The 27,703-nt window shown below is 44.8% G+C and overlaps 1 protein-coding gene across 2 annotated transcripts in view; it reads left to right on the forward strand.

Moving 5' to 3' along the window:
- CDC45 (cell division cycle 45) overlaps nt 1-27,358 on the forward strand; it is a 433,910-nt gene extending 406,552 nt beyond the window's left edge. For both annotated transcript variants that reach the window (XM_085633419.1, XM_085633420.1), the window contains 2 exons: nt 18,832-18,899; nt 27,168-27,358. In XM_085633419.1, the coding sequence (XP_085489545.1) occupies nt 18,832-18,896 (65 nt within the window). In that variant the 3' untranslated portion in view covers nt 18,897-18,899; nt 27,168-27,358. The remainder of the gene's footprint in view (nt 1-18,831; nt 18,900-27,167) is intronic.
- The last annotated feature ends 345 nt before the right edge of the window (nt 27,359-27,703 follow it).

A 27,703-nucleotide genomic window follows, 5' to 3' on the forward strand; every position in this document is an offset into this window, starting at 1 on the left:
CCTCAGGAGCGTCAACGCCTTCCTCCAGAAGGAACGGTTCAAGATGCTAACTTTAGCTCAGGTTCTGGCTGCCCTCGACCCTGGAGACTGGATGGTAGCGTTGGACTTGCAGGACGCCTATTTTCACATCCCCGTCCTGCCGGCCCACCGGCGTTACCTGCGGTTCCCGGTGGGTCAGGAGCACTTTCAGTTCACCGTGCTCCCCTTCGGCCTCACCAGTGCCCCTCGGGTGTTCACGAAAGTGATGGCGGTGGTCGCAGCTCATCTGCGCAGATCGGGAGTGCCAGTCTTCCCCTATCTCGACGACTGGCTGTTGAAGGCGGGCTTGCCCCAGCAGGTCGTCTCCCACCTCCAGACTACGGCTGACCTCCTGCATTTGCTGGGTGTGAGAAGTTGGCCTGATGTATGATGTCACTAGTTCTAGTGTACACCTTATATCAGTCCAAATACCCTTATGGTGATTGGTTGTAAAGTCAACTTTATAGACCAGCTATCCTAGTGGTAGCATGGACAAGAGCAGTCTTAGGCTAAACTCTGAATGGCATGTGAAGCCAGCTGTGATACCATATATAATCCCTTGAATACCAAATGAAAGGACACCATAAAATAAAGTGTATTTATTCTAGTCAAACCCTCAGCACTCTTTATGAGATTAGATGTAAGTACAACAGTCTTATTTAAGCATACATTAAGTCACACAGGTAAGTAATACAGTTAGGCCCTAGGGGCCATGCAAACCATATACTAAGTAAGTGGTATAAGGACCACTGTCACGGAAATAGGATAGGCCTAGGCCTAGGGAATCGCTGGGGCTACACTACACTAGCAACAGTTAGGCAGTGGGAGGCCCACGGGATTCAGGTGCAGAGTGGAAACACTCACGCGTAATGCGTAAAAGTCGATAGAAATAGTAGTTGTTAGCAATTAACAGTTTAAGGACACTTCTGAAGCAGCTAGAGTCGAGACTCGGAAACTAGACCCTAGGATAGTCACTACCCTTGTGAGCACCCCAGTACCCAAGTTACCTAGCCCACAGGCTGCGGGTGCATAGGTGTGAACTTGCGTCGGATTTCGTCGTGGACTTGTATGGATGCCTGAAGGAAAGATGCTGACAGGCAGTCAGTGAAGAGTGTCCGGTGGATCCCAAGGCTGGGATCAAGAAGAGAGGAGACCTGCAAACAGAAGGGACAGAGTCAAGGTCACTAGCCAATGACCACGTGGAACCAGGAAGGAACCAGGCGATGTCGTGAAGATTGCAGGTGAAGGTGAAGCTTGTCGCTGTAGCCACGAGGACCAGGGAACGTCGAGGACGACCAGGACCAGGAGGCGAGCTGTCCCACGAAGGCTCTTGCTGTCGGCGGCGTCGAAGTTGGACTAGGACTCACCAAGCCTTGGCAAGCGGAACCCACGAAGAACGGAGGACTTGCTTCTGGTGCAGACCAGGAAGGTCTGGGGTGCTTCTCTTTTGCAAGGAAGCGGGAGCCAGTCTGGAGGAGCCAAACCAGCGGTGAAGATTTCTGGATGCGTCGTCACAAAGGCCACTAGCCAACGGGCAAGCAACCGGACAGACGCGGCAAGCAGGAAAATGCAGAAGGGCCCCACGCAGGACTCGTGGAGTGTGGGGGGGCTGATCTTCGGTGCAGATGGTGCTTGGGGTTGGGGCTTCTCAATCCCCGGTGCACAACTTCGAGGGTGCCTCAGAAGCTGCGCTGGAAGGTACTAGCCACTTTTCCCAGGTAGCCGGTCCCACGTCTCTCGTCGCCTCCACGGATCTCAGCTCGGCTGTGGATGTGGATCAGGGTCGGAGAAGTCTGGAAGTCAAGGCTCTGGTCGGGCTCTGCAGTCGGTCCCTCGTAGAACTTCAGCAAAGCAAAGGGTAGTCTCTTGATGGTGCCTGTTTGCACAGGGTAGCCACTCCTTGGCCACAAGGGAGATTCTTCAGTCTTCTTCTTTCGTCGAATGTCGAAGGCCCAGAGTTTCTGTTCAAGTTGCAGGTTCAGGATAATCTAAACTCCTGGGGCCCAGCTACCACTCTTATACTAATCTGGGGGGCTGGGTTACCTGCTAGGTCACGCCTTATGGGTGGGACCTGGGAGGGGGGTGGTTACACCCCCTTCCCTTTGTCCAGTTTCGCGCCAGAACTGGGGCTGGAGTGCCCCAGCACCGGTTTGAACTGGACTATGCACAGGACACCTTGTGTGCCCCAGGCATGTCTCATTCTTTTCATCCCTCCCTGCCCCAATACACTAAGGCCTGTCTGGGGTGGTGCTCGCACCTCCCAAGGCAGGAAACCTATTGTCCAAGCCTCCCTTGCCGGGATCACTCCCAGCAGCAGGAGGTCAGACTCGTGTCTGTGGCAGCAGCATCCATTTTGTGATGCTGGGGCTCTGGTTAACTTTAACCGGGTAAGTAGGTTACAACATGTCTTCTCCCTCTAGAAGGGAGGGATAATATCCTCATCCCCAGAAGTGGGATGGGGGTATTATTCCACAGTGTTAGACACCTTACACGACATGTTTTGATAAAGCCAAACCATAGTTACCATAACCGTCTAAGATTATAAGGCACTTTAAGAGTATATGGTAGGCTATATCATAGAACAGCTATAAGGACATGGTTCCGAAAGCTGCAGACAGGCTCAGCTCATGCTAGAGCACCATCTCACATGTTACCAAGCACTCTGCCTCCAGGATTGTTAAGGCCTGCCATAGGAGTGGCTGATAGGTACACATGTGTCTATATGTAAGTTAGGTATAGGAATACTACACCTAAGCAAGGAGTGATTACACAACCTTGCCCCAGCTGAGTGATCAGCCAGTTGTGTCATAATGGAAGGCCAGGCCAGGGGTGGCATAATACATGCTGCAGCCCCTGGTAGGCCTAGGGTACACCTATGCCCTGGGTACCTAAGGTACACTGTACAGGGGCCAATAAGGTGATCCTATCCAAATGGGTTATGCACCTAAAGTACATAGTATCAGTTTAGAGAGAGAACAGCAGGGCTGTGGGTCTGGATACCAGGCCCACAGCCACATCTAAGTCGAAAACCAGTAAAGCAAAAAGTGGGGGTGAACATAGAAAGCAGACCCTACTCTCCTACACTGGGGTTCTCCATCAACGAGCCGAAGTCACACCTGAGACCCTCCCAAAAGCTCCTCTTCATCGGAGCGGTTCTCGATTCGGCGCAGTTCCGGGCTTATCCTCCGGAACAGCGGGTCCGGGATATTCATGCTCTGATTCCCATCTTTCGGCCTCTATCCTGGGTTTCGGTCAGGTTGGTGCTGCGGCTTCTGGGGCTGATGGCCTCCTGCATCCTGTTTACGCCAGGTGGCGAATGCGGGCTCTGCAGTGGGACCTGAAGTTTCAGTGGGCCCAGCATCGAGGCAACCTGTCCGACCATGTCTTGATCTCGGAGGGCACTGCGAAACAGTTGCAGTGGTGGCTCACGGACCGCGATTGGGTCAGGGGCAGATGCCTCTCCTTACCCCAACCGGAGCACGTAGTAGTGACGGACGCATCCCTCCTGGGATGGCAGGGCCATATGGGAGAGGCGGAAATCAGAGGCCTCTGGTCTCTGGCGGAGTCTCAACTCCATATCAACTTGTTGGAGCTGAGAGCGATCCGGCTTGCACTGAAAGCCTTCCTTCCCTCTGTCCGGGGAAGTGTTGTGCAGGTGTTCACGGACAACACCACCGCCATGTGGTATTGCAACAAACAGGGCGGGGTGGGGTCGTGGACCCTTTGTCAGGAGGCTCTACGCCTCTGGACATGGCTGGAACACCAGGGCATCATCCTGGTGGTTCAACATCTGGCGGGCTCTCTGAACACCAGAGCAGACGAACTCAGCTGCCGGTGCATGATGGATCACGAATGGCGTCTGAACTCGGATGTGGCGCAAGGTCTCTTTCTGCAGTGGGGAGAGCCTTGGTTAGATCTATTCGCCACCGAAGAGAACGCGCAATGTCAGCAGTTCTGCGCGTTGGAATTTCCAAGGCGGCACTCGCTCGTAGACGCTTTGCGTCGCGAGTGGAGTTGCGGTCTGTTGTACGCCTTTCCGCCTATATCACTTCTGCCCAGAGTGCTGAAGAGATCAGGCGCGACCGGGCCCAAGTCCTCTTAGTGGCTCCGGATTGGGCACGAAGGTACTGGTATCCCGAGCTACTCAGTATGTCAATCGATCCTCCGATACGACTGCCTCTTCAGGAGGACCTTCTGTCGCAGCAGCAGGGGACGGTCCTCCACCCGAACCTGTCCAGTCTCCACTTCCATGCGTGGAGATTGAGCGGCGACAGTTGATGCCATTTGACTTGCCTGCTGAAGTCTGTGATGTGATTCTGGCAGCCAGGCGTCCCTCCACAAAATCGGTATACGCCTGCAGGTGGAACAAATTTTGTGGCATGGTGCACAGCAAAGGCTGTGGATCCCCTTTCCGCCCCTCTTTCCGAGGTTCTACTCTTTCTTTGGCCCAGCAGGGCTCTGCTCTGGGCACCTTGAAAGGTTATCTTTCTGCAATCTCTGCTTTCTTACGGCTTCCTGATCAGCCTTCTCTTTTCAAGTCACCTGTTGTTTCGCATTTTCTTAAAGGCATTACTCACATGTTTCCTCCTGTCCCCTTCGTAATGCCTCAGTGGGATTTGAATCTTGTCTTGACCTTTATGTGCGCTCCCTTTGAGCCCCTTCACAATTGTCCACTTCGTCTTCTGACTCTTAAGACTGCTTTCCTGGTAGCTATCACCTCGACTAGACGGGTGAGTGAGCTCCAGGCTCTGTCATCTAAGCCTCCCTTTCTTTCTGTTCATCCGGACAAGGTTGTCCTCCGGACTCGTCCTTCTTTTCTTCCGAAAGTGGTGACCCCCTTTCACATCGGGCAATCGGCCACTTTGCCCACCTTCTTTCCGCCTCCGCATCCTTCGAAAGAGGAAGAGAGGCTCCACCGTCTGGACCCCAATCGTGAGCTGTCCTTTTATTTGGACCGCACCAGACTGTTCCGGGTGGACGACCAACTATTTGTTGGATACGTAGGTGCTAAGAAGGGGAGAGCCGTACACAAGCGGACCATCTCACGGTGGGTCGTCTTGTGTAGAAAGGTTTGTTACTCCTTGGCGAAAAAGGACCCTCCTGTTGGGCTGAGAGCCCATTCCCCCCCGGCCACAGCGGCGACTACTGCCCTGGGACGGGGAGTTCCCTTGCAGGACATCTGTCAGGCGGCGACGTGGGCCTCACTGCACACGTTTGCCAAGCACTATTGCCTGGACAGCCAAGTCCGGAGAGATGGCTTCTTTGGCCGTTCTGTTCTCCAGGACTTTCTGGTGTGATCTTGGTTCGCAGACCCTCCACCGGGGTTGGTATTGCTGGGGTATCTATTCTAAGGTGAGGAATCTAACTAACATGTTTCTTTCAGATTAACAAGTTACTTACCTTCGGTAACTATGTATCTGTAAGAAAAATTAGTTAGATTCATCACCGACCCACCCATCCTCCCCGCTCTGCGAACCGACTTCTAGGGTTAAGGTCATCCTGTTCAGGGACCTAGACTTTTTGGCACCAGTGTCGGTCTCTTGCATGGCTCTGCGTTCCTGGCGCGGAAAGCTATGTACAAGAACTGACGTCGGTGCGCGAGGGCGGCGTCTAAGTACTGCGACGTCATGCCGGCGCACGACGCCAATGACGGACGCGGAGCCGCAGACGACGCCTAGCAACGCGCAAGGGGTATTGCTACAAAAATCTTTTCGGATCCAGCCTGACTCCTGGGGATATTCTAAGGTGAGGAATCTAACTAATGTTTCTTAGATACATCGTTACCGAAGGTAAGTAACTTGTTCAACAGTGAGGAACCAGGTCAAGACCTCTGTCACTGGAAGCCCAAGCGATTTGGAAGTCGCTACTGGCAAGGAAGCTGACGATATCTGTGATTCACCTCCCTGGTGCTCTCAACATGCACGCAGATGGAAGTAAGCCGCAGCTTCATCAAAGCACAGGACATTTTTCAAAGATGGTGTTCTCCAGACATAGATCTCTTTGCGGATACAACAAACGCAAAATGCTGCACCTTGGCATCCAGGTATCCCTAAACAGGCTCCTGAGGGAATGCGCTTTTGATCAATTGGTCAGAGACATTACTCCACGCCTTTCCACCAATTCTGCTCATACCACAGGTGATCAACAAACTCTACAGGTCCAGGACCGAGATGATCATGATCGCACCAGAGTTTCCTCACCAGTGGTGATATCTGGACCTTCTTCACCACTCCAAGGCACCACACAGAAGGTTACCGTGCCTTCAAGGCAACTATCCAGGTTCGGAGGGAGGTTGTTCCTCCCTAACCTTCTGTCTCTGAAATTAACGGCATGGCTCCTGAGTTCCTCCAATATGGACATCTCGGTCTCTTGTCAGACTAACAATATTCTGAAAGAAGCGAGGAGACCAAGTATGAGGAAGTCATACTCTTTCAAATGGAAGCACTTCTACCTGAGATTTACAGCAAGTGTCCATAATCTCATTCTGGGGCAGGAACAGGTTATTCTCCCATATCTATTGTACTTGGGTAAATCAGGTCTCCAGTTCACTTCTATTAAAGTAAACTTCATGAGAATTACTGTTTATAGAAAATCGCCCACACAGGTTTCCTTTTTTCATATGCCTGTATTTGGGGACTTCCTTGAAGGGCTGAAAAAGGTCTATCCTCTGGTCAGGTCTTCTTCTCGGGAGCTTAATGATGTCCTTTCTAAATTGATGGGGCCTCCCTTCGAGCCCATTCATAAAGCATCACTGCAGCACCCGACGTGGAAGGCCGTTTTCTTAGTGGCAATTACCTCTGCTTGCTGAGTGAACGAGATTCAGGCGCTATGTTCTAAAGAACCTTATCTCATCTTACATGCTAACATAGTGGTCCTGAGAACCAACCCTAGTTTTCTGCCTAAGATTGTATCGAATTTTAATATTAATTAGTCAACTACTCTCCACCTTTTTTCCAAACTCTACCACCCCTCCTGAGAGGTGTTGCATTTTCTTGACTTCAAAAGGGTTCTAAAGTTCTACCTGGATACACTAAGGACATAGTCAGATCATCTCTTTGTGAATTATGGTCCGAAGTTCACTGCGCTTCCTTCCTCTAAGCAATCCATCTCTAGATCGCTAGTGTCCTGTATTACCTTCTCTTACCAGTTAGCTAACAAGCACCTTCCTGGTAGACCAAAGGCTCATTCCACCAGAGGGAAGGCCTCCACTTTGGCCCTTCTCAGAAATGTACCCATTGCAGAGATATGTAAAGCTGCTGCATGCCAATCAGTGTACACTTTTGCTTGCCATTATTGCCTAGATTCGGATACTCTGGCGGATGCTCAGGTTGGGCAAGCCTCTTTAAGGAGTCAGGATAACTTACCCTCAGGGTGTGCTAGCTATACCTGTGTTCGTCCGCAGGATTATGGGGATGGGCTTGCGATTCTATTCTGCGCTTATGACTATGAGTGTCACCTGGAAGAGAAGGCTAAGTTATTTACCTGTAATCCTAGTTCTCTACCAGGTGTATACTCGTCAAAGTCATAAGCAACCCACCCACTTCCCCAGACGAATACCATCTATAATAGCACTCTGTCTCCATACTATCACTACACATTGTAATACACTGTAACAAAAGACCTAACCTGTCACCTATGGGGCATGATAAGAGCCTGGAGGTCTTAAAGGCGCGGCGCCTGTTTTAAACTGTTTTCTATATGCAGCCTATAGGCTAACTGCCTGCCATTCCTTGCTTTTTTCCTTGAAAATAAAGATTATGCTGAAACAGTGAAGGGTGCATGTTTCTATGTCACAGAAATGTTGAACAGATATGTATTATTTTAAATGAAAATACTAGATTTGGGTTATACCTACATTAATATATATGTATATTTGTATATGCTCCCGGGTCTATTTAGTGCTTATGACTTTGCGTATGCCCCTGGAAGAGAACTAGGATTCTCTTCCAGGGGATACTAATCAATAGTCATAAGTACTGAATAATCAACGCCCACGTGCGGGATCCCGGAGCATATATAAAAATACATATATATGTGTATGTTTAGACAAACTAGTACAGAGTACTTCCAAAACATACATATATACATGTATACATACATAAATATGCAGCCTAATGTACTTCCAATAGGCTAATATGCCAAAATGACATGGGGTTTTTAGAAAGATAAAATAATCTCTAATATACACACTGCAACAGAGAACATACACTGTAATAGTGTTCCAACACAGCCCTTTATTTTCAGAAAAAAGGCAGGTAATAGCAGGCAATTAGCTCATAGGCTACACAGAAGAAAAAACTTCACAGTATCAAAAGTACTGGCAACCCTGCCTTTAAGGATTCCAGGAACCTGGGCACCGTGCCTTTGAGACCTCCAGGAGCCCCCTGCTCCCATCATGCACCACAGGTGACAGTTAGGTCAGTTGATTTTTTACGGTGTACAAACATAAAGGAATAATGGCAGAAAATGCAGAGTCAATACTATACTGTCAATACTCGTCCAGGGAGGCAGGAGGGTTGCTTATGACTTTGAGTATACCCCTGGAAGAGAACTAGGATTGCAGGTGAGAAACTTATCCTTCTCTTCCAGGGGATACTCCTCAATAGTCATAAGCACTGAATAGCAAGCCCATACCTACTTTCCCGCGGACGAGCAACAGTATAAATACAGCACATTTAAACTTTTCAAGGATGACCAAACAAATTTCTAAACGAGGCTTGCCCAAACTGGGCATCCGCCTGTGTGTCAGTCTAAATAATAATGGCAAGAGAAAGTGTGCACTGATCGCCATGTAGCAGCTGTACATATCTCTCCAATAGGTACATTCCTAAGAAGAGCTGTGGTCGATGCTTTCCCCCTGGTAGAATCGGCCTTTGGTTTACCCGGGAGAGTTCTGTTAGCTAGTTGATAGGACAACAATATACAGGACACTATCCACCTAGAGATGGACCTTTTGGAAGCTGCAGAACCTGTGCTCATGGAACCATAATTTATAAACAAATGATCAGACTTTTTCAGGGTCTTTGTTCTGTCTAAATAGAACTTCAGAACCCTCTTGAGGTCCAAAGAATGAAGGGACCTTTCTGGGGCATTTGAAGGATTCGGAAAGAATGTGGGGAGTGCGATAGTCTGATTAATATGAAAATCCGAGACCACATTGGGCAAGAAAGTCGGAAGTGTTCTTAAAACCACTCTGTTTGCATGAAAGACAAGGTAGGGCTCTTTACAGCACAACGCCTGGATCGCACTCACTCTGCGAGCCGAGGTGATAGCCACTAGAAAGCTTCTTGGTCAAATCACCTTTTGTGATGAGGTTTATTGAAGGTTTGACATATTGATTCCATTCCTAACAGATTGTGATGCCACATTGAGACCATAAATTAGTCTTGACATCCCTCATGTGTACAATATTTGAGTTTATGCATTGTTGCTCACAGCATCACTTGACTCTGAAAAACCATGTTCCTTATTGCAATTACGTATGTTTATCGCATGTATGAGCTGCAGGCCCTTTAAGTCCAACTGCCCTAAACCACCTTCTTGCCAGACAGACTGATGGGTGTCAGGTGGCCTTCGTACCCAAAGTTGTGACTCCCTTCCACGTTTGGCAGTCAATCCCTCTACCGGTTTTCTTTGCCCCCTCTCCCTCCATGAAGGAAAAGGAGAGACTCTATTGGTTGGACCCCAGAAGAGCTTTAAGTTATTACTTTGTTCTTACCAAGGACCATCAAAGTTGTTGCGGTTATGTACACCTCTGCTCTGTCACTTCTGTGGCGGTATGGATTCTATGTGGAGAAACATGGCTCCACTTCTTGGCCCACTGGAGCACTGTAGGAAAACTCTCTTGATCCAGTCCCACACTGGGTGAGATACTAAGGTAAGGAAGCTGCGATTAGAATATGCACCAGAAAAAGTCGTGGGAAAGGTAAGGCACTTGTTCTTTTTCGGGACAGTTCCTTTTGCTACGAAACTTAAAACATAAGTGGGAGTTCAAGCAAATTATGAAATGTAAGGCATTAGTTCTACAAGCCATCTTTCTACAGCCAACAAAAGTGAAGGTTCTTGTGAATTGGCCTTTTAGAGTATATGTTGATATTGCAGCAGTTGGTGAATGTCACCAAGAACTACAAAATAAGTATTACAGGACAAGATTATAGGCGGTTAGATTGAATACTTCTACATGTGTATGCATTGGAATCTATTAGAATGATTAAATGACTGAAAGGTATGGGGTAGGATGGCTATTTGTCTCACTAAAAGATACCTGACGGCATTATGTGTAGGAGGAGGGGAGCTCCTCCTTTGTGTAGGTGGAGGACAACCCAAGAGAAAGGTAGGTGGCAGTAGGGCTGCAACTGAGCTCGGGGATGTTTGGAGGAGGGAGTTGGGAGAAAGGCATAAGAAAAGTGTAGGTTTTCCAATCGATGAAAGACATACGCAGAAATGAAATCAAACCAAGTACCAGGAAATTACCATATTTTTGATATGTTAAATATAATCTCCATAAATGTAAATGAGCTTAATAAGGTTCAGAAAAAGCAATTCCAACATGGCTTAACGGCCAAAACCCTTCAGATGTATTGCTGCAAGAGACCTGTGTTAAAACATTTAGAAAAGAGTCGGACATGGTTACCTTTTAGCCTACTAGCATTATCTTCTGCTACTGCAGCACATAGAAGTCATCATTTTAATATCTAGCAGACTTACAGCAGCTATAATTAAAAATACCTGGGGCGATGCTGGTAGATGGGTTGCTGCAGCAGTCAAAGTTAACCAATAACAATATAAAATTGTCCGATTATGGCCCGCTAGAAGATGATCTAAAATCAATTTATGCCTTAATCAGGTGCCTGGCAAAATTCCCATAAACAAGTGATAACTGGGGCGTGGGGGAATTTGAATTTTCCTGAATCTATTACTTTACATTTCTCTAAACAGATATTTCCTAAAGGAAGCCACGATTTTCAAGAGCGTTGGGCATACCAAAAATTAATTTGGGGGTAATGAAATCGTGTAGAGCTTTCAATGCTGCACCTAAACAATGTACTTATTTCTCAAACGGTCTTCAGGCAGCCTCGGGTCTGGATTTCTGTTTTTTAAATTTCCAAATTAATTCCCAACATTTTTATTTTTTTACATCATATGACTGTATTTGAGGATATCTCTGTCAGCAAAATTAAAGTTATCTTCTAAATGTAAGTTAGGCAGATCTTTACTCATAGATTCCGATTGTTCTAAAAGAATACATATCGGAAATTTTAGGAACATCTACTATGAAAAAGTATGGGGAAACTGTTGTCCTTTTGCAAAAATAATGACCTATTCATCTCAAATAAATGAGTTAACTTCACTACAAAATGTGTTTCATCCAGATGAAGTAATTCTTAATGTGCAAAATATTAGTCAGAACAATCGCAGTTTGGAAATAGCAATGGATAAATTCAAAGAGTTTTTACTGGAGAGAGAATGTTTACACTCAGTTTTGCGACAGATGTGTGAAGCGGGTACATATACTGGAAAACTGCTGGTCTGACATAAAAAAAACTCACTCTCCCAAAAATGTAATTACAAAACTGATAGACCCTAGAACGAAATCTAGTTGCACTGATGTCATAAAAAAGTGGCTATTTTTTAACATTTCCAAAATATATATTGAGATTAAGCAGGTACCTCCGATGAAAAGATTTTGCATTTGTTTGAGCCAACCAGAAATTCCCTCTCTCCTCCTCCAATGAGGCTTCAGATATACCCATTTCAGGAAGATGAGAGTGCAAATAATTTTACTAATTGGCCAAATGTAAAGTTTCTGGTGAGGACGGAAACCCATCAGAATGCTATCAAACATTTATCAGAGAATTAAAGGCTCAATTGACCCAGTTATTTAACTATGTTGCTGCAAGAGATAGTGTTTCAGCATCTTTTCATAACAGTTCTAACATGTTTATGAAAAAATTAAAGAACCAAGAGATGGGAATTCATATAAACCTATAAGCCTCTTTAACTCAGATTGTAAAATATTTTCTTAATTGTTAGCTGCCCACATCGCTTCAGTAATTACAAATTTGATACAAAGGGATCAACATGGTTTCATTCCGGATGGTGAACTTAACTCAAATTCTAATTTTCTGGTGGAAGCCATAGATGACTTTTCATTGTAAGGTGCAAGTGGGAGTTATGTTTTATAGGTGCCGAAAGGGCTTTTGAACTCGTGAGTTTCAAGTTTTCATTTCATTTACTTTAGGAGATGGGTTTCTCCTCCCAACTCAGGAGGATGATTGCTTTTTTACACTAGAGTGCAACACCTTCTTTAATATTAAGCTAAGGCCAGTTTAGGACATTGATATCAAACTGGGGACTAGGCAGCTCTTTTATCTGTAGTTGTTAGTGGAACTCTTATTATTTAATGCAGATCAACAGATTTGATTAGACCAGCCTTGCCCTGAACACCCAAGCTTAAACTTTACACTGACAATATGGTGGTATGTCGAGATTCTAATAGAGATTGTGTTGAAAAACGTTTTCAGTTAATCACCTCTTTTACAGCTGTAGAAGGCTATAAAGTGAATAAAGCCAAAATAGAGGCGCTTTATAATTCCACTCGAGCTCTCCCGCACTTCCTAGCCCAGAACTATAATAATGAACTAAACGAGTGTGTAGGTATTCGGGTTTCTGAAAATTTTGATGATCTCTATAAATAAATTATGATCCATTGAGACAGAAAATTAGTTTCATTGAAAGATGGATCAACCTTCCTTTATTGAAAATAGGTAGTTTTATTTTACGAGTATCCTTCTCTTAATTACATTACTCTACGCTTCCTTGTACTTTGTTCAAGAAATTATTTAGAAACTATTGAAGCAATGATTAATAGCTTACTAGGGAGGAAATGCCAACCCAGTATACGTTTGAAAAAAATTACATCTTCGAAGAGGATTGGCTCTTACAGACTATTGGAACTACTGTTTGGCTGCTTATTTAATGAAACTCCTTTGGGGCATATCAAAACTAAAAACCTTTGATAATTATTTCCTATATTTAATAAAAGGAGATCAATATTAATGCTCACCTTCGAGAGGATGGAGGATTTAAAACTTCTAACTTGTATGGCAATGTCGTTTAGTTTCCTGTAATATAAGACAGTAGCAGCTACAGATTTCCTGTGTACACTCAGACAGCATTAAGAACAATTTGTATAAAACAATCCCGGAGGGAGAGAGCGTTGGGAAATAGTAGGATGAATCAAAGTAGGGGCTGGTTCATTAATGGCAGAGCTGAATCTGGACAACAGGCTAAAGAAAAGAAGGAAACTCAAATTACGGGGTTATGTCAGTTCTCCTGTTGTCATATTAGCAGTATAGTGACTAGAGGAAATGGAAATGTTTACAACCATTGTTGCCTCTTTGTAAGGCCAGCTCATATTAACTGGGCAGCGGCCATTCGGTTCGATATTTGGGGGAGAACAGAAAACCAGTTCTCATCATGCTGCTTGAGCAACTCTTTAGGAAGTGGCAGAATGAAATAGAATAGGGATTGACTATTACTTGGAATGAGACAGGTGAGTGTAGTAAAAATACTTTGCGAGGAGCAAACTGTAGCAGGATGCAATATATGCACAGTGGCTCGTCTGTCATACTCCCATGTAGCTGCATACATAGATATAATCCAGGTTTATAAGACTACCGTTCTAGGTGTCAAGAAGGGAATTGGGTGCATGTGATTTGGTATTGTGCTCTTGTAAAATATTTTTGGGATGAGATGCTCTCCATTTATAGTGATCTGTTAACAGCAGATGAAGTTTCTATATTACTGGGCGGTTCAAGTCACTGGGCAATTGCATCAAAAGCTGTCGCCATCGGGGGTTTTCAGCAATACTGATGGGAAGATAAGTGATAACTTAATATTGGCAATCGAAAGATCCTCCCGGTTTTCTTATTTGGGCAAAAGTTAGTGCAGTTTCCAGCAGGGAAAAAATATATTCAAAACCCACCGGTGCTCTAAATAAGTTTATAAAGATTTGGTCTAGGTATGGGAATTTTATGCAAATTTGTGTGTAAATTAAATATTTTTCTTTCGATCTTGAAAGTATGAATTATTTTGATTCATTTTTATAATGAGATTAATTTTGATATGTTAATTACACCAAATGCAATTATCAGTTTAGGCGATACGGACTGTAGTATTGTCTTTCAGATTAGTGTGTATCATCCCATTGCCACAGGCCTGAAAAGTATTCCATTTTGAAATGTCCGGTGCATGCGCTTGCGGCCCTCTTTCCAGGTGCACAGTGGGCCTTAATCTGCCATTCGCAGTACCGTCGATCTGTTGGACTCTAAAACAACGGAGCTATCATTCTTGGAATCGGCTTTCCTTCTGGTCAGAACATTAGCCAGGTGTTCACTGAAAGCTTCAGGCTCTGTCGGCGTAGTTAGTTCACTTTTTTCTCCAAGGAGTTTTTCTAGCAGTCAAGCCTTCATCCCTCCTCAAGGTGGCGATGGCGTTTCATGTTTCTTCAGTTTTTCTTTCCTCTACTTTCCCATTCAGAAGATAACTCTGCCTTCCCAGACGAGATCCCCACAGGGCATTGTGCAGGTGCATCCAAGGATACAGTCCTTCAGTGAGGATGATCATCTGTTGGTTTTTAAACGTAATAGCTCCGTAAGGCTGAGAAAAGAGGTCATCGCAAGGGGTTGTTTCGGATGTTTAAACATTGCCGTGAGTTGGCATGCAAGCCTGCCGCCTGTGATATCCAAGGTTTCGACAGCTGCCAACATGGCTCTTTTGAAGAGCATTCCTAGCCAGACTATCTGCAAAGCAGCCACGCGGTCCGTGGTGCATGTTCTAACTAAACATCGTCTTGTTATGGCAGAGCGATGCTCCTAACATTCTTGCTGTAGCTTCCAGTGAGGCCATCCTCCTCCTCCTTTAAGACTTATATCAGAATGGTCTAGGTAAGTCCCTCCCAGAGCCTGTTTGGGGCTATCCTATTTGGAGAGACTCCTGCTGTGACAGACAGCTCTTTGGGCCATAGCAGAGGAATGGGCACTTCAGAATGGGCAACCTCCAGAACACGAGCTTCAAAGACATAGATACTAAATCACATCTGCGCTGGGGCGGCTCCACCAAGGCGGAGGAGCGTCGCCCCACTACTCTTGGAGCAGGAAAAACATGATAGTTTCGGGGCTCGGTTAGGGCAGGGCGGGGCTGGTGGCACAGGGGGAGGAGTGGTTTTCACACTCTAAGCGTGCTCTGACTTAAGCTTCAGAGGTGATGGGACGATTGAATTTGAATAGCTATTGTGGTACTTCGAAGACTTGTATTAACTAGCAGACCCTGTTCTGAATGTTACCCCAAATGAATAGAGTGTAGCCTGGTCCGTTGCTAGAAGAGCAGGATGCTGGTGCCCACGAGGACTGTGCTAGAACACAAACCTTATGAAGGGTGTTAATAGTTAGTACTATATTTTGCTTTGTGTGCTTACAAATACTACTTTTTAGATTGCAGCCTACCAGACCGCACAGCTCTTTGGTTTGCTAAAAACATCTTGGACATTCCGAAAGCTTCCCTGGGAATGCATTCCATCCGTTGCCTACCATGGGCTTTGTGGGTTGTAACTCATATTTTCTTGCTTTCGACTGTCTGACCTGATTTGTTTTAAGCTGTCTAGTGTGAGTTTGTCCCTAACAGTGAGTAAACACTACATCTCTTTGTATTCGTCCAGAAGTGCTCCTTTCTGTGAACAGGCCTTCAAATCTTGTTCTTGTCACATTGCTGAACATTCAAAGAAAGAGGTCAAATGTCAGGCTCCGTGTTCCAAGAGAGCTTGGTCTTTACTTTTCTTTCTATGACTTCAAAGAAAGTGAGAGGAATTATGTGACAATCTTGCTGGATATGATATATCTAGCACAACAGAATATATAAAAATGAGAAAAGCACAAATTAAGCACATTTTTTGTTAATTCTGAAGTGTTTTGGAAACAGATAATTTTCATGTGATCAAATCAATACACTAGGTGATGGCATTTCAACACATTATCGTTTGTGTGCTGTATAGTTTTATTAGTAAAACTGTGTCTGTGCAAATGTAACAGTCATTTCAATATAAAATGTGCTGCAAGTAATGGCAGTGTGCTAGCACACCATGCATACTCCACTCTGTTTTGCACCACTCTACTCCACGCCGCTCTACTCCACTGTGTACCAATTCACTCCTCGCCACTCTACTCCACTGTGTACCCCTCCACCACACTGTGTACTACTCTACTCTTTACCACTGCACTCTACACCAGTCTAGGCAACCCCACGTTGCACCACTGCTCTCTATCCTCCTGCAAGCTACACCACTTTGCTCTATGCCGTTACACTCTACTGTGCACCACTCTACATCACTGTACTGTACTCTTCATCTCTACTCAACGCCACTGCACTCTACTCCGCATTTCTGCACCCTTCACTACTCTACGCCACTCTACTCTGCAATGCTGCACTCTACACCACTCAGCAATTCTACATTTTACGCCAATGCACTCTACTCTCTGCCACTGGACTCCACGACACTCTACACCACTCTGCGCCACTGCCCTCTACTTTGCAACACTCTAAGCCGCTGAGTTCTATGCCACTGCACTCTACGCCATTATACTCTACAACACTCTACACAAGTTCACTCTGTCACTCCACTGTACGCCACTCTACACGACTCCACTCTATGCCACCCCAATACACGACACTCTATACCACTCCACTTTATTGCACCCTACCCTTCTCTTCACCATTCCACTCTGACATTCCACGCTCCTCTATGCTGCTAACTTTTAGCCACGCTGGTGTACAACATGGCTAAAACATATTACTAAAGCCAATGACTCTTGCATAGATGAGACCTGTCCAACTTTGACAATGCACTTTATATAAGCGAGTATTTAGCAGAACATTGTTATTGTGGTTGCTGAGACGACGTTGAGTTGTGCACCAGTATTCACTGTACACCTACCTTCTTCATAAAAAGCCATGGAAATTTTGACTTGTGCTGCCACCGAGAGAAGTGCAAAAGTGGTACCTGGCCTAGTTACTCAGAACCCATAGTAGGCCGAGCCCATGATATCTGGAGTGAAAGACCTCGACTACCACGGTTGGGGCCCTGTAGCTCTCATTTGTCCTGTGGCCCTCTAAAAGGGGTTCTGACTCGTGGGTTGAAATTACTTTTTCTATTACTTTCCAGGGGAGTTCTGTGATGGGCGTTAATTGTTGGGTATTAATTGTTCGTGGCAGTGTGGTCGTGTGGCCTTTTAGTTTTGTTAAGTGGTGGGGCGATGCTGAATTGTTTCATTGCCGCTGGCTGGGGCTACCCCATTATCCAGTGAACTGCTTATGACGCTTAGTTCCACCTAATGTCTCTACTTCCATTGCAGTGATTACTGGTATCTTTCTTAGGTCTAAGGCCAATCCAAAATGGAAGGATATTTTCAGGGCTGATGTTTGTAGTTGGGATGGACGTGTGGTTCTGAGGCTCAGGGATTTTGGGAACTATGAAGTTGTGGTGGTGTATCCATGGTATTGCTACAGCGGCGGTTGGTAAATTCTTGGACTACCCCGAGTTGTCACGCTACTTATGGCTTTTAGAACTTTTAATAAGAAGTATTCTTTTTTGCTTTATAGCATGTGGCCTGTGCTAGTTTGAGCGTGAACTCCGATTAAGGGGTGGGGCTTTTGCACCATGCGGCTTCTTGGTATGGATCGGTTTGTGTAATAGAGCTTTCAGTCAACCAGTGTGCTTTAACGTGCTTCTCAAGATAACTTGCTTTTGAATACTTTGCCTTAAATCCAGAGGCATGTATGTCCTCCTGTAATTGGAGACAAACTGGTCAAATGGACTTGCCCCCATACACCGTCGTGAGTGATGCTGAATATACAAGGTTGCTTCTGCTGTTGTCAAGTCGCTGATGCAGTAGACTATCGTGTCACTGACACGATCATCGTCCCCTATAGTGTAAATAATTATGTGCAGTAATGCAATGCTCTAAAAGCTGGCCTATTGTAACAGGGAGGCAGTGCAAGTCCGGATGGGAGGTCTGAGATAAAGGTTTCCATAACTCTGCCCTTGTAACTACGCCTGCCTCAAGATTTTGATAGCTCTGTGCCCTATTCTGTGTTTTGTCACCGACACCCGAAAGTAGATGGGCCCTTCACTTTTGCTGCACACAGTGTACTCCTTTGTACCCCTTGTCTGCGTCTCCTGAGAGCGCCGTTGACTTAAGCTGTGTACTCAATGAACAATGATTGTTTTACATATTTTTTTAAACACAGTAGGCTATTATGTAATACTGCACCATGCCGGACGAGTCGTTACTTGTGCATCAGGATCTTAAATGTCTTCACTGTTGAAACCTGTTAGAATTGTCACTATATTTGATGTTCTACTTTTTTTTTCTGAGGTGCTGTAGACTTAACCGATGTATGTAAGTCGGCCCAATGGACCTTGCATGGAATTGCATAGCTGCCGTTTGTTTGGTTTCGGGGGGGGGGGGATTTTGCATCAGACTGCTTAGTTTTCCCATAGTGTGAACAATGGGACTAGCAGTCTCTTTACTGGGACGAGTTATATGGCAATGAGATAACCTTTGTGACTATTAATGGGAACCAATTTCCCATCGGCTAGCCAAACTGCAGGACATTGGCATCCTGCCCTACCTAGAACATTTTCACTTTTTGTGGGGAAAAAGGAACGGACTCATTTGCTCATCATCTGGCACTATTAATGTTAAATAAATGTTTACCTGGTGTTTCTCATGCCGTTTTCTTCCTTTCTCGCACTAGTCATTGATTTGAAAACTGAAGACCGCAGCAAGTTTGTGGACGCACTCATTTCTCTTCTGTCCTAAAAGGTAAAAAAAAAAAAAAGTAAAATTTGAAGTTCTTCTTGTGTCATGGGACTATAGCTGTACTGCATACATCTATTTAGAGCAAAAACCCTCCATTGGCAGGTTGTGTTCCTACAAGCCTCTTGTTATGACTAAGAGTCGGTCTTTTTTATCTCGGAAGTAACTTTGTATTGTCGCAAGGGGATTCTTGGGGTTTTACAACTATGTTGGATACAGTGACATTATTGTTAAATGCAACTGAATGTCCTGCTCTCAAGGCTAAAACAAAGCAGTGTGACTTCTGAAATAATGAATTGGAGGAAGTTTCTCATGGGCATTCCCTTTCCTTATCACACTTCTTGAAACGTTTCGTTTGGCCTTGTCTCGGTGTCCTTTCCTCCATTGGCTGCAGCATCACGTGTGACTAAGACTGTGTGGTTGCAAAGGTTCTTGAGAGTTCTCTCCTATTCAGGTTTGCTGGAGATCTCTTATTACTACCTTTGTCATACATTGCCTGCAGAACCCAAGCTTAGTTGTACATCAATTACGACCACTGTGTTAATTGCACTTCCTAGAGTTTGTGTCATTTTTGATTTTGTTAATTTTTTATTCTTATCGTAATACTCGAATGCGCTTTATTGTATGCTGTTATGTTAAACTGTGTGCTCTAGAGCACCCTATGGTTACCCCCACCTCTCTCAACTGTTGGTTTTTTCCACTCTGCTGTAACCTCACTTATTGCCCCTTTAAAGTTTGTTACCCTCGTCTTTGCCTTGTATGTACAGCGCTCTGATACCCGTATGGGTCTTGTTTGTGCTTATAAAACGTTTCAAATGAATTATCTTTGTGAATGTGGTGGCTGTGGCCACAGAATGTCAAAAGCATCACAGTGGTGCATGCCTTTTAAACGTAATGAAAGGAGATGGAAGGATCATGCAAATACAGAAGTGCTTGTCTTATGTACAATGGGTTTGTTTCCTGTTGCATATGTCGGTCACATTAGACTTGCCGCTAAAGTGTGTTGATGTGGCAATGCTTACCAGGGTCCCTTTGCAATCTATACTGGACTGTTCCTTGACTAACTCCTCTAGTCCTTTACAGAGTAGTAGATGCGCTGTACGGCAAGAAAGATGGACCTTTTTCAAAGTAATCATCTCAACGCCTAAACTTGGCTTTGGGAATAGCGACCTTTGTGCCCAGCTTAAAAGACCGAGTGCACCTACAAACTTTCTACTTTGGGTGATATTTCCAACTTGACCCTCACACGGTTAGCACTTACCCTTTTGAAACCCCCTATGATTGAGTAATCCTAGAAGTTAGAAAAGTGGAGTGACTGCAGGTGGTAACCCAAAAACACTAATTTACCATGCCTAATCTTCATTCTGAGTTAACTGCTTTATCGCAGTTTAAAGCAGCCCAGCTGTGTATGCATAACCCCCCAAAATTCTTGTTCGGCAGAAGTTATGAAACATTTGTTTACGTGCGTGAGTCATCTCCGTGAACTCTCTCCCATCAAATCTATGTGGAATAGTGCCATAGTTCTAGCCGTTTTAAGCAGCTGGAAATGCTATAGTTCCATATTGCTTAAATTGGCACGGTTTCTTGAGTTTGAGCATTCATTACCTAATCCTGTTAAACAAATGATATTTGTGTGGTGGAACTTGGAAACAGATTGTTTTGTTGCTACTGTAAAATACAATGCTACTTACATTTATCCACCGTGGAATTCTTGACTGAGTTCATGAACTCTGAAAGGCTCCTTCTAAATACAGGATCATGCATAACTTAAAACAAGTTATTTTGATGGATACTTCTACCTGCAGATTTCTCACCTTTAAATATCTCAGGCACTAGTATGGATCTGGAAACTTATTGCAGAGCTCTCTAATGCCAGTAGGGGGTGCTGTTTTCATGTCAACATCGGGAGTGGCATCACAATGATTTCCCCAGAGCCATCTAGCAACCACCCCGGCGTCCTGATGTCTCTTCCGTTTTTTTTTTTTAATGCCTTTCGACACCGGTCCAGAGGCAGGCTGGACTGGCCGAAGCGTGCGCCCGGTGATTTCCCGGTGGGCTGGAAGAGTGGGAGCCGGTTTTGGACCTGTGCGGGCCGCTTTTGGTACAAAGAGGGGGGTGGGGGGGGGGGGGGGGGGACGATTTGCAACAGTGCTGCAATAACGGCCCTCTGTACCAAAAGCAGCAGCAGTGTTTCCCACCAGGATGCTTCCACTCCCCTCCCCACCCATTCCCCCCCCCCCCCCCCCCCCCCCCCCCCCCGGTCTTACTTAATTGCCAGGGCTGGTTTGCGTTCCCAGGTTCTTATCTCAGCCCTGAGGTGTAGAGATTTTGAGCTCCAAATTATTTTTCGTGCCGTGCTAGCTAGGGACATAGCTACACCCAAAAAAAGTCTGAGTTTAAGCCCTGCCACAGATTGCATTTGTCACCTCAAGTGGGATGGGTATGCCCAGACTTGTGCTCTCCATGCCACTGGGATCAAGCTATTCTGGCTGATGGGTGAAACCCCGAAACCGGTCCTAGGATGCTTGTTTCCAGTCCAGGGAGGTCGGTCTGGTAGTTGGGGCTGGACTGTTCCCATTGGGCACAGGGTCAAGGCTGATTTGCATATGGCTGGTTTCAAACTGGAATGGCTTGGGGGAGCAAAAAAAACGATGGCTTTAGGCCCAGTTCTCTGTACTGGGGTGAATGTATGACATTGTTCTGCATTCTGTCCATCAATTGTCCTTTTTACAGATGTGATGGGCAGATGTCCATCACAGACATGCACAATGACTGTTTTTAGCATTTTGAGTTGTCGTTGTGTGACCTCTTCCTCCGCATGAATTCCTAGACCATCAAAGAGCGGGAGGCCAAGCTTTTTATGGCCTGCACCTGGGGTGAATGTAAGTGTTATATGAGGTTGAGGGCAAGGTCAAGATCCAGGATGAGATCCACTTCGCTTTTTCAAAAAATCCCCACCTTCCAAGACTTCGAGGGAAAACAGGAAATGTCACATGTAAAAGAAAACACTTCGGCTTAGGAGGTAAAAATCCAAGGTTAAGTGACCTGCGCCGACCTCACCCCAGTCCAATCATCTCCGGAGCTGGAGTTGGTGGTGTTGTCTCATTATTCACTAGCACTGACTCCTCATGTGCTGAGGGTGATGCCGGTGTTCAGAGTTTCTTTCCTCTGGTACTGATCCAAACTTATTCTTGAAGTACCACTTGAGTTCAACCTTCAAAGCTGTATGCATTCCTGGCTACATCCATTTGCAGGGCTCCTCATTAGAGCCGCCCACTTAAACGCCGACCCTTGCACCGCCATTGCCCTTCCTGGCACTGCCTATAGGCCACCACCTGCAAGGCCCATGTTCACTGCTTCCACCCCAACCTCTTCAAGAACCGCTCTTACAACCTTAAAACACATGAGATCTAGAAGAAAGGCCCAGCACCTTTGTAAAGGGGAGCAGTACCAATGAAATGAACAAGCGCCTAAAGACAATATTGGGACACTGTATACACTCTTTGGTTCAGACTGAAAAGCAGTCTCCAGATGGCTGAGCGGACGCTGATGACACCGACTTCTTACTCACCATTAGGGAAGAAGCCACAGTAGTTACTCTGTGAAGGAGTACATAATGCTAGTGGGAAGATGGGGGTCGTCTTTTCTACAAGCTAGAAAGGCAATGACTTTAGACCACTGAGTCCTGAAAATCATCGTATTTGTTTACCCTACCTTTCCAGCAGCAACTTCCCACTATCCTTCCCTAACATTTCCTTACTTCTGGAGACCATCTGCGGGTCCTACAGCAAGAGGCGGTGGCCCTTCCTCAGAACACAACAGTGGAGGTGATGCCAGAGCAGAAACATGGGCAGGGGTGCCACTGTCTATACTTTCTAGTTCCCAACAAGGATGGTGGTCTATGATTCGATCCTAGACCTCAGTCTCCTGAGCTTGTACCTGCACAAGTTTAAAATGCTGTCCCTGACTCAGATTTTGTTAGTGATTAATACTGAGGGGTGTCTCGACATGCAGGGCACATACTTTTATATACTTATCTTGCGATCTCACAGACGTTACCTGCTTTTTGTGGTGGGTTCCACTTGTTACCAATTAGTGGTTCTTCTGTTTGAATTGACTTTAAGTCTTCACCAAGAGCTGCGGCCCAACTCAGCTGGTTGGGGATCTCGATGTTCCCATACCTAGGTGACCTGCTTCTCAAGACTGGTTCCCTGCTGATGTTCTTGCACCACCTGCAGATAACAGCTTTGCTACGGTTCAATTTTGGATTTTTAATCAATCTGCCCAAGTCTCTTCAGAAGCCCTCCCAGCACCTCCTGTTTATTGGGGCAGTACTGGATACAACGTTGCTCCGGGTTGTCCCTCCACAGAGAATCCAGGACATTTAGGATTTGATGCCAATGTTTCTAGTAGGAGTTTCGATTGCATTGCAGTCCTGACAGTCTTGCGCCTGCTCGGTCTGCTTGCATCCTCCCACTTATGCATGTGCACACGCTGGATTATGAGGGCTCTTCATATCAGTCTATGAAGAGCCCTCATTGCCTTCTATCCTGAATCCACAGCAGGGATCCAGGATAGAAGGCAATGGAATACCCACACAATGTGCTATTTGAGTGGGGGGAGGGGTCACTGAATAGGATGCATGTTGTGGCCTCTCAGTATCCTCAAACCAGTGTGTTTAGATTGGACGCTGTGGCTTGTAAGTGTATGTCCAGTGGCCAAGGCAAGCCTGGTGGGCTGTTGGCCTCATTTACCAAGGGCATCTGAGGTGTGCTGGAGGGGCCAACGCTGCAAATATTCAAACAATGCCAGAGTCTGAGATCAATACTGGCAACTACGCCCAGGATTCAGAGGTACACACACATCTCCCAGCAGATGTTTTTCACAAGTAAAATTTTGTCCCCAGACTTTTTTCACTAACACCTTTCATTTGTTAGTGTCACTCTCCTTCTGCCCATAGGGCCTTTCTAGATAGCCCCATCGATCTGTTGTGGGCTGTTACTGTTAATGGTGATTGTTCTTGGTGGCTTTAATGTTTGGAATAATGAGCCCCGTGATGGCCACACTAGTATCCTGTAAGCAGGACATCTTTTGAGCAGTGTTGGCGCTTGGCCATTCCCAGGATCTTAGTGGCCCCACCCATTTAGCAGGGTATGCCATTGATCTTGTTTTTCCCTATCCTTGGCATGTTACACTTTTTGATACTGTCCTTTGTACTTGGATTGTTGTTTAATAATACTTGGATTCTTTGAAAGTTGCGCTCTAAACAGTTGAGAGCACTAGGGTCCTCATTGGCTTGGAACAATCTTGACCCTGATAAGGCCTATGAGGTGTTTAGTGATCTTTGAGACTCCTCTAGCCTGCTTCTAATCTTGAGCTGTTGAATAGCTTTGGCACCTGTCTGTGTCAAACCTTTGATCACATCCTCCTCACCAGGAGAAGCTGTAGAAGGTCTCTTAAAACTACAAATTCCTGTTTCACTCCCGAATTAAGAAGGAGAGATTGAAGGTTTGTCAGCGGAGAGAGTATATTGCACCTTGTATTCCGACCTATCATGTGTGACCTAGCATCTCCAACTAAGGATTTACAAAAAGTGCCTTGTTGCTGCTAAAACGTTTTTCTTTAGTAACTCTGTTGTACATGTGCTTACTCATCAGGAGCCCTATTCCAATTTGTTTTAGAACTTAAATGCTCTGATAACACTAATCTACCTAGCTCACATTTTCAATCTCTGTGAAAATCGTGCTATGTTCTTTCACAAAGTAGAGGACATACATGATAGCATATCCAAGGACTTTATTTCTTCCCACTGCAAACAGGTTGATTTGACTTCCTCTCCTCCTGGTATTACCATCACGAATATGCTCCCTCAGATTTCGGCAGAAGTAGTATTTGCATTGCTCTCCTATTCAAAATCAGGCTTTCTTGTTGATGTCTACTGGGTCAAGTTTTCAAATCCATATCTTCCGTCATTCTTATTGCTCTTATCTTGATTCTTAATGCTTGTTTTTCTTCTTACATTGTACCTCAAAGGTGGAAAGTGGGGTCTTGTCAAACTGCTGTTAAAAAAGCCAAATCTCGACCCTCAACAATCATGATATGCTTCTTAAAGTAAATAAACAAAACTGAGCACGATGAAGGGCCTACTTGGGGGGGCAAGGTAATAGGGCTAGCTTATTGCCAAAACCTCCCTATCTAGTACATGGGATGCTGTAAGCAGAATAATTACAATAGGCCACAATTTCATTATCTGCAATGATATGCAAAGCCTTAAAGAGATCACACATCTCTTCATAGTAGGTACAGTAGCTAGGAATTGACTTTCAGGTATCGAGATTTGATCTGGGGGTGGTGTTTTTTATCAATTAGTCTAGGACTTCTTACTATCCTTTTCACTAACTCATAGTTGTTGAACTTGCCAACATGGTCTCCTAAAATCTTGCCCTTTAGGGCACTTGAACCTTCATTAGGCCTGCATGAGCATCTTGAAATAGGCTGAGACACCTTTCACTAGCTCGTCAAACTTATTGAAATGGATGTTGCTTATGGATATCTCCATCCACCCCATGACTTGCCAAAAAACATCTAGCAAAGGCCATTTTGCACTTCTCCTACATAAACGTTAATTGGCTAGCTTTAATGCCTACATCGTTAAATATTTCCTAAATTATTTTCTCACTACCCTAGTTTGTGGAAGGTCTTCACTATTTCTTCCATCTGGAAACCTAATCCTCCTTGTGAGAGAAATGATTTCCTTCTAAAGCTAACGGCCCCTGATACAAAGCTGCACTTATCTTGGAAGGAAACGTACCTAGTCGCTATTGCGTGTGCAAGCAGGGTTTGCCCCATCAAAGTTCTGTGCTATAGTGAACATTACTGTTTCGCCTGAGCAAGATCATTCTAAGGATCCAGCACATCAATAAGGGGAACCCCATTTAACAATACTGTAGAACGGCAAAAATTCCCAGTGAATTTAAGGTGATATTTCATTGTAAGATAAAAACAAAAATTATTCAGAGATGTAGATGCAAACCATTTGAATGAAATATAAATTGTATGACGTGTCTACAAAACTGTTTCAGGGACATGTGCATAGGTGGAGTTATTAAATGGTAACAATAAATTTTGGGGGAGGGCCGAAGGGAAATATTTTTAATGACCCTAGGGTTACTAATCCCTAAACCTTACATATTCTAACAAACAGAAGTAACCTGGGTCAAAGAGTCAGAGCCTAATAATGTAGAGAACAACATATTAAGAGAGAAAAAGCACATGTGAGTAATACCATCGATGTTGAATCCCATCAGCCACTGTGAATAGCGGTTATCATCATATGGAATTCGTCCACACACACTACTCTTATGTTAGAGATATGTGTAGTGTATGTTAAAAACAACTACTGAGTCAGTCCCACAATTTTATTCATGACTGACCGAGTGATGTGGTTAAAAACAGTGCAAAAAGCAGTTCGAAAAAATAACTGCTATTGTCCCAAAGGTGGTCTACATGTTTCAGCCATTGTGATTGAATGTCAATCTGGCTTTCGTCAGGACCGATTATGTATGCTACTGCTAAATAGCCTCCCCGTCCAGCTCATTTCAGCCAGAGGTACCGACGGAAAGAGCGGGGCCTCGTTCATCTGAGCGGATGCCAGGTGGGGTGAGGCGTGACCCCCTACATTGAGGGGATTTGTAACTCACTCCACGCATAGTCGGGAGTGTTTCAATACTACCACGCAAGTAGGTCGTATCTTTTCCTTTTCCTTTTCACTGTTTGGATTAAAACATTATTTAGCAGTAGCATACATAATCGGTCCTGACGAAAGCCAGATTGACATTCAAGCACAATGGCTGAAACATGTAGACCACCTTTGGGACAATAGCAGTTATTTTTTCGAACTGCTTTTTGCACTGTTTTTAACCACATCACTCGGTCAGTCATGAATAAAATTGTGGGACTGACTCAGTAGTTGTTTTTAACATACACTACACATATCTCTAACATAAGAGTAGTGTGTGTGGACGAATTCCATATGATGAAAACCGCTATTCACAGTGGCTGATGGGATTCAACATCGATGGTATTACTCACATGTGCTTTTTCTCTCTTAATATGTTGTTCTCTACATTATTAGGCTCTGACTCTTTGACCCAGGTTACTTCTGTTTGTTAGAATATGTAAGGAGTTATTAAATGTTCATGAATTCAGTGAAGATTCTCAAGGTGAAGAATGAAGATTACAAGTTACTAACTTTTTTTTCTTTTTCTCTTCTAGTTCCTCGCACCTGGATCAGCCTGCCCTATCTATATTTGTATGTTTGTCTGTATGTTGTATCTACAGTGTAAATGTTTGGTTTTATTGTTGCTCATATTTTACTACATTTTGTGTGTAAATTGTAAATTATTAACTTGATTGTAGTCAAAGGAAAAGTATTATTGAAATAAAATGATGGTTTTATTTTTGTGCATTCTTTTCTTCTGTTGCATCAAACTTGGGTAACAATGTGTGATGCCATTTTAACCTGTTATTTCTTTAAATTGAATGCATCAGAATACAGAGGTGAAAGGCAGGTGCCTTAGTGGTTACTCTTACCTAAGCCACTTGATGGACCGGCCATTGCTTAATGGATATCTTTAATAGTTTCTTCTCAGAATGCACAAATGTGCTGAACCCCAAATGATAGTCCCCTTCACAGTTAAAAGTTAAATAGGCTGATGGTTACTAATGTTTTCAACAATAATTAACTTATTAAACACTACATTGACTTGCAGGGCATTTTCTGATCTGTTGCTTTCCCACAAATGCAACAC

Source organism: Triturus cristatus, chromosome 11 (genome assembly GCF_964204655.1).
Source record: "Triturus cristatus chromosome 11, aTriCri1.1, whole genome shotgun sequence".
NCBI lineage: Eukaryota > Metazoa > Chordata > Amphibia > Caudata > Salamandridae > Triturus > Triturus cristatus.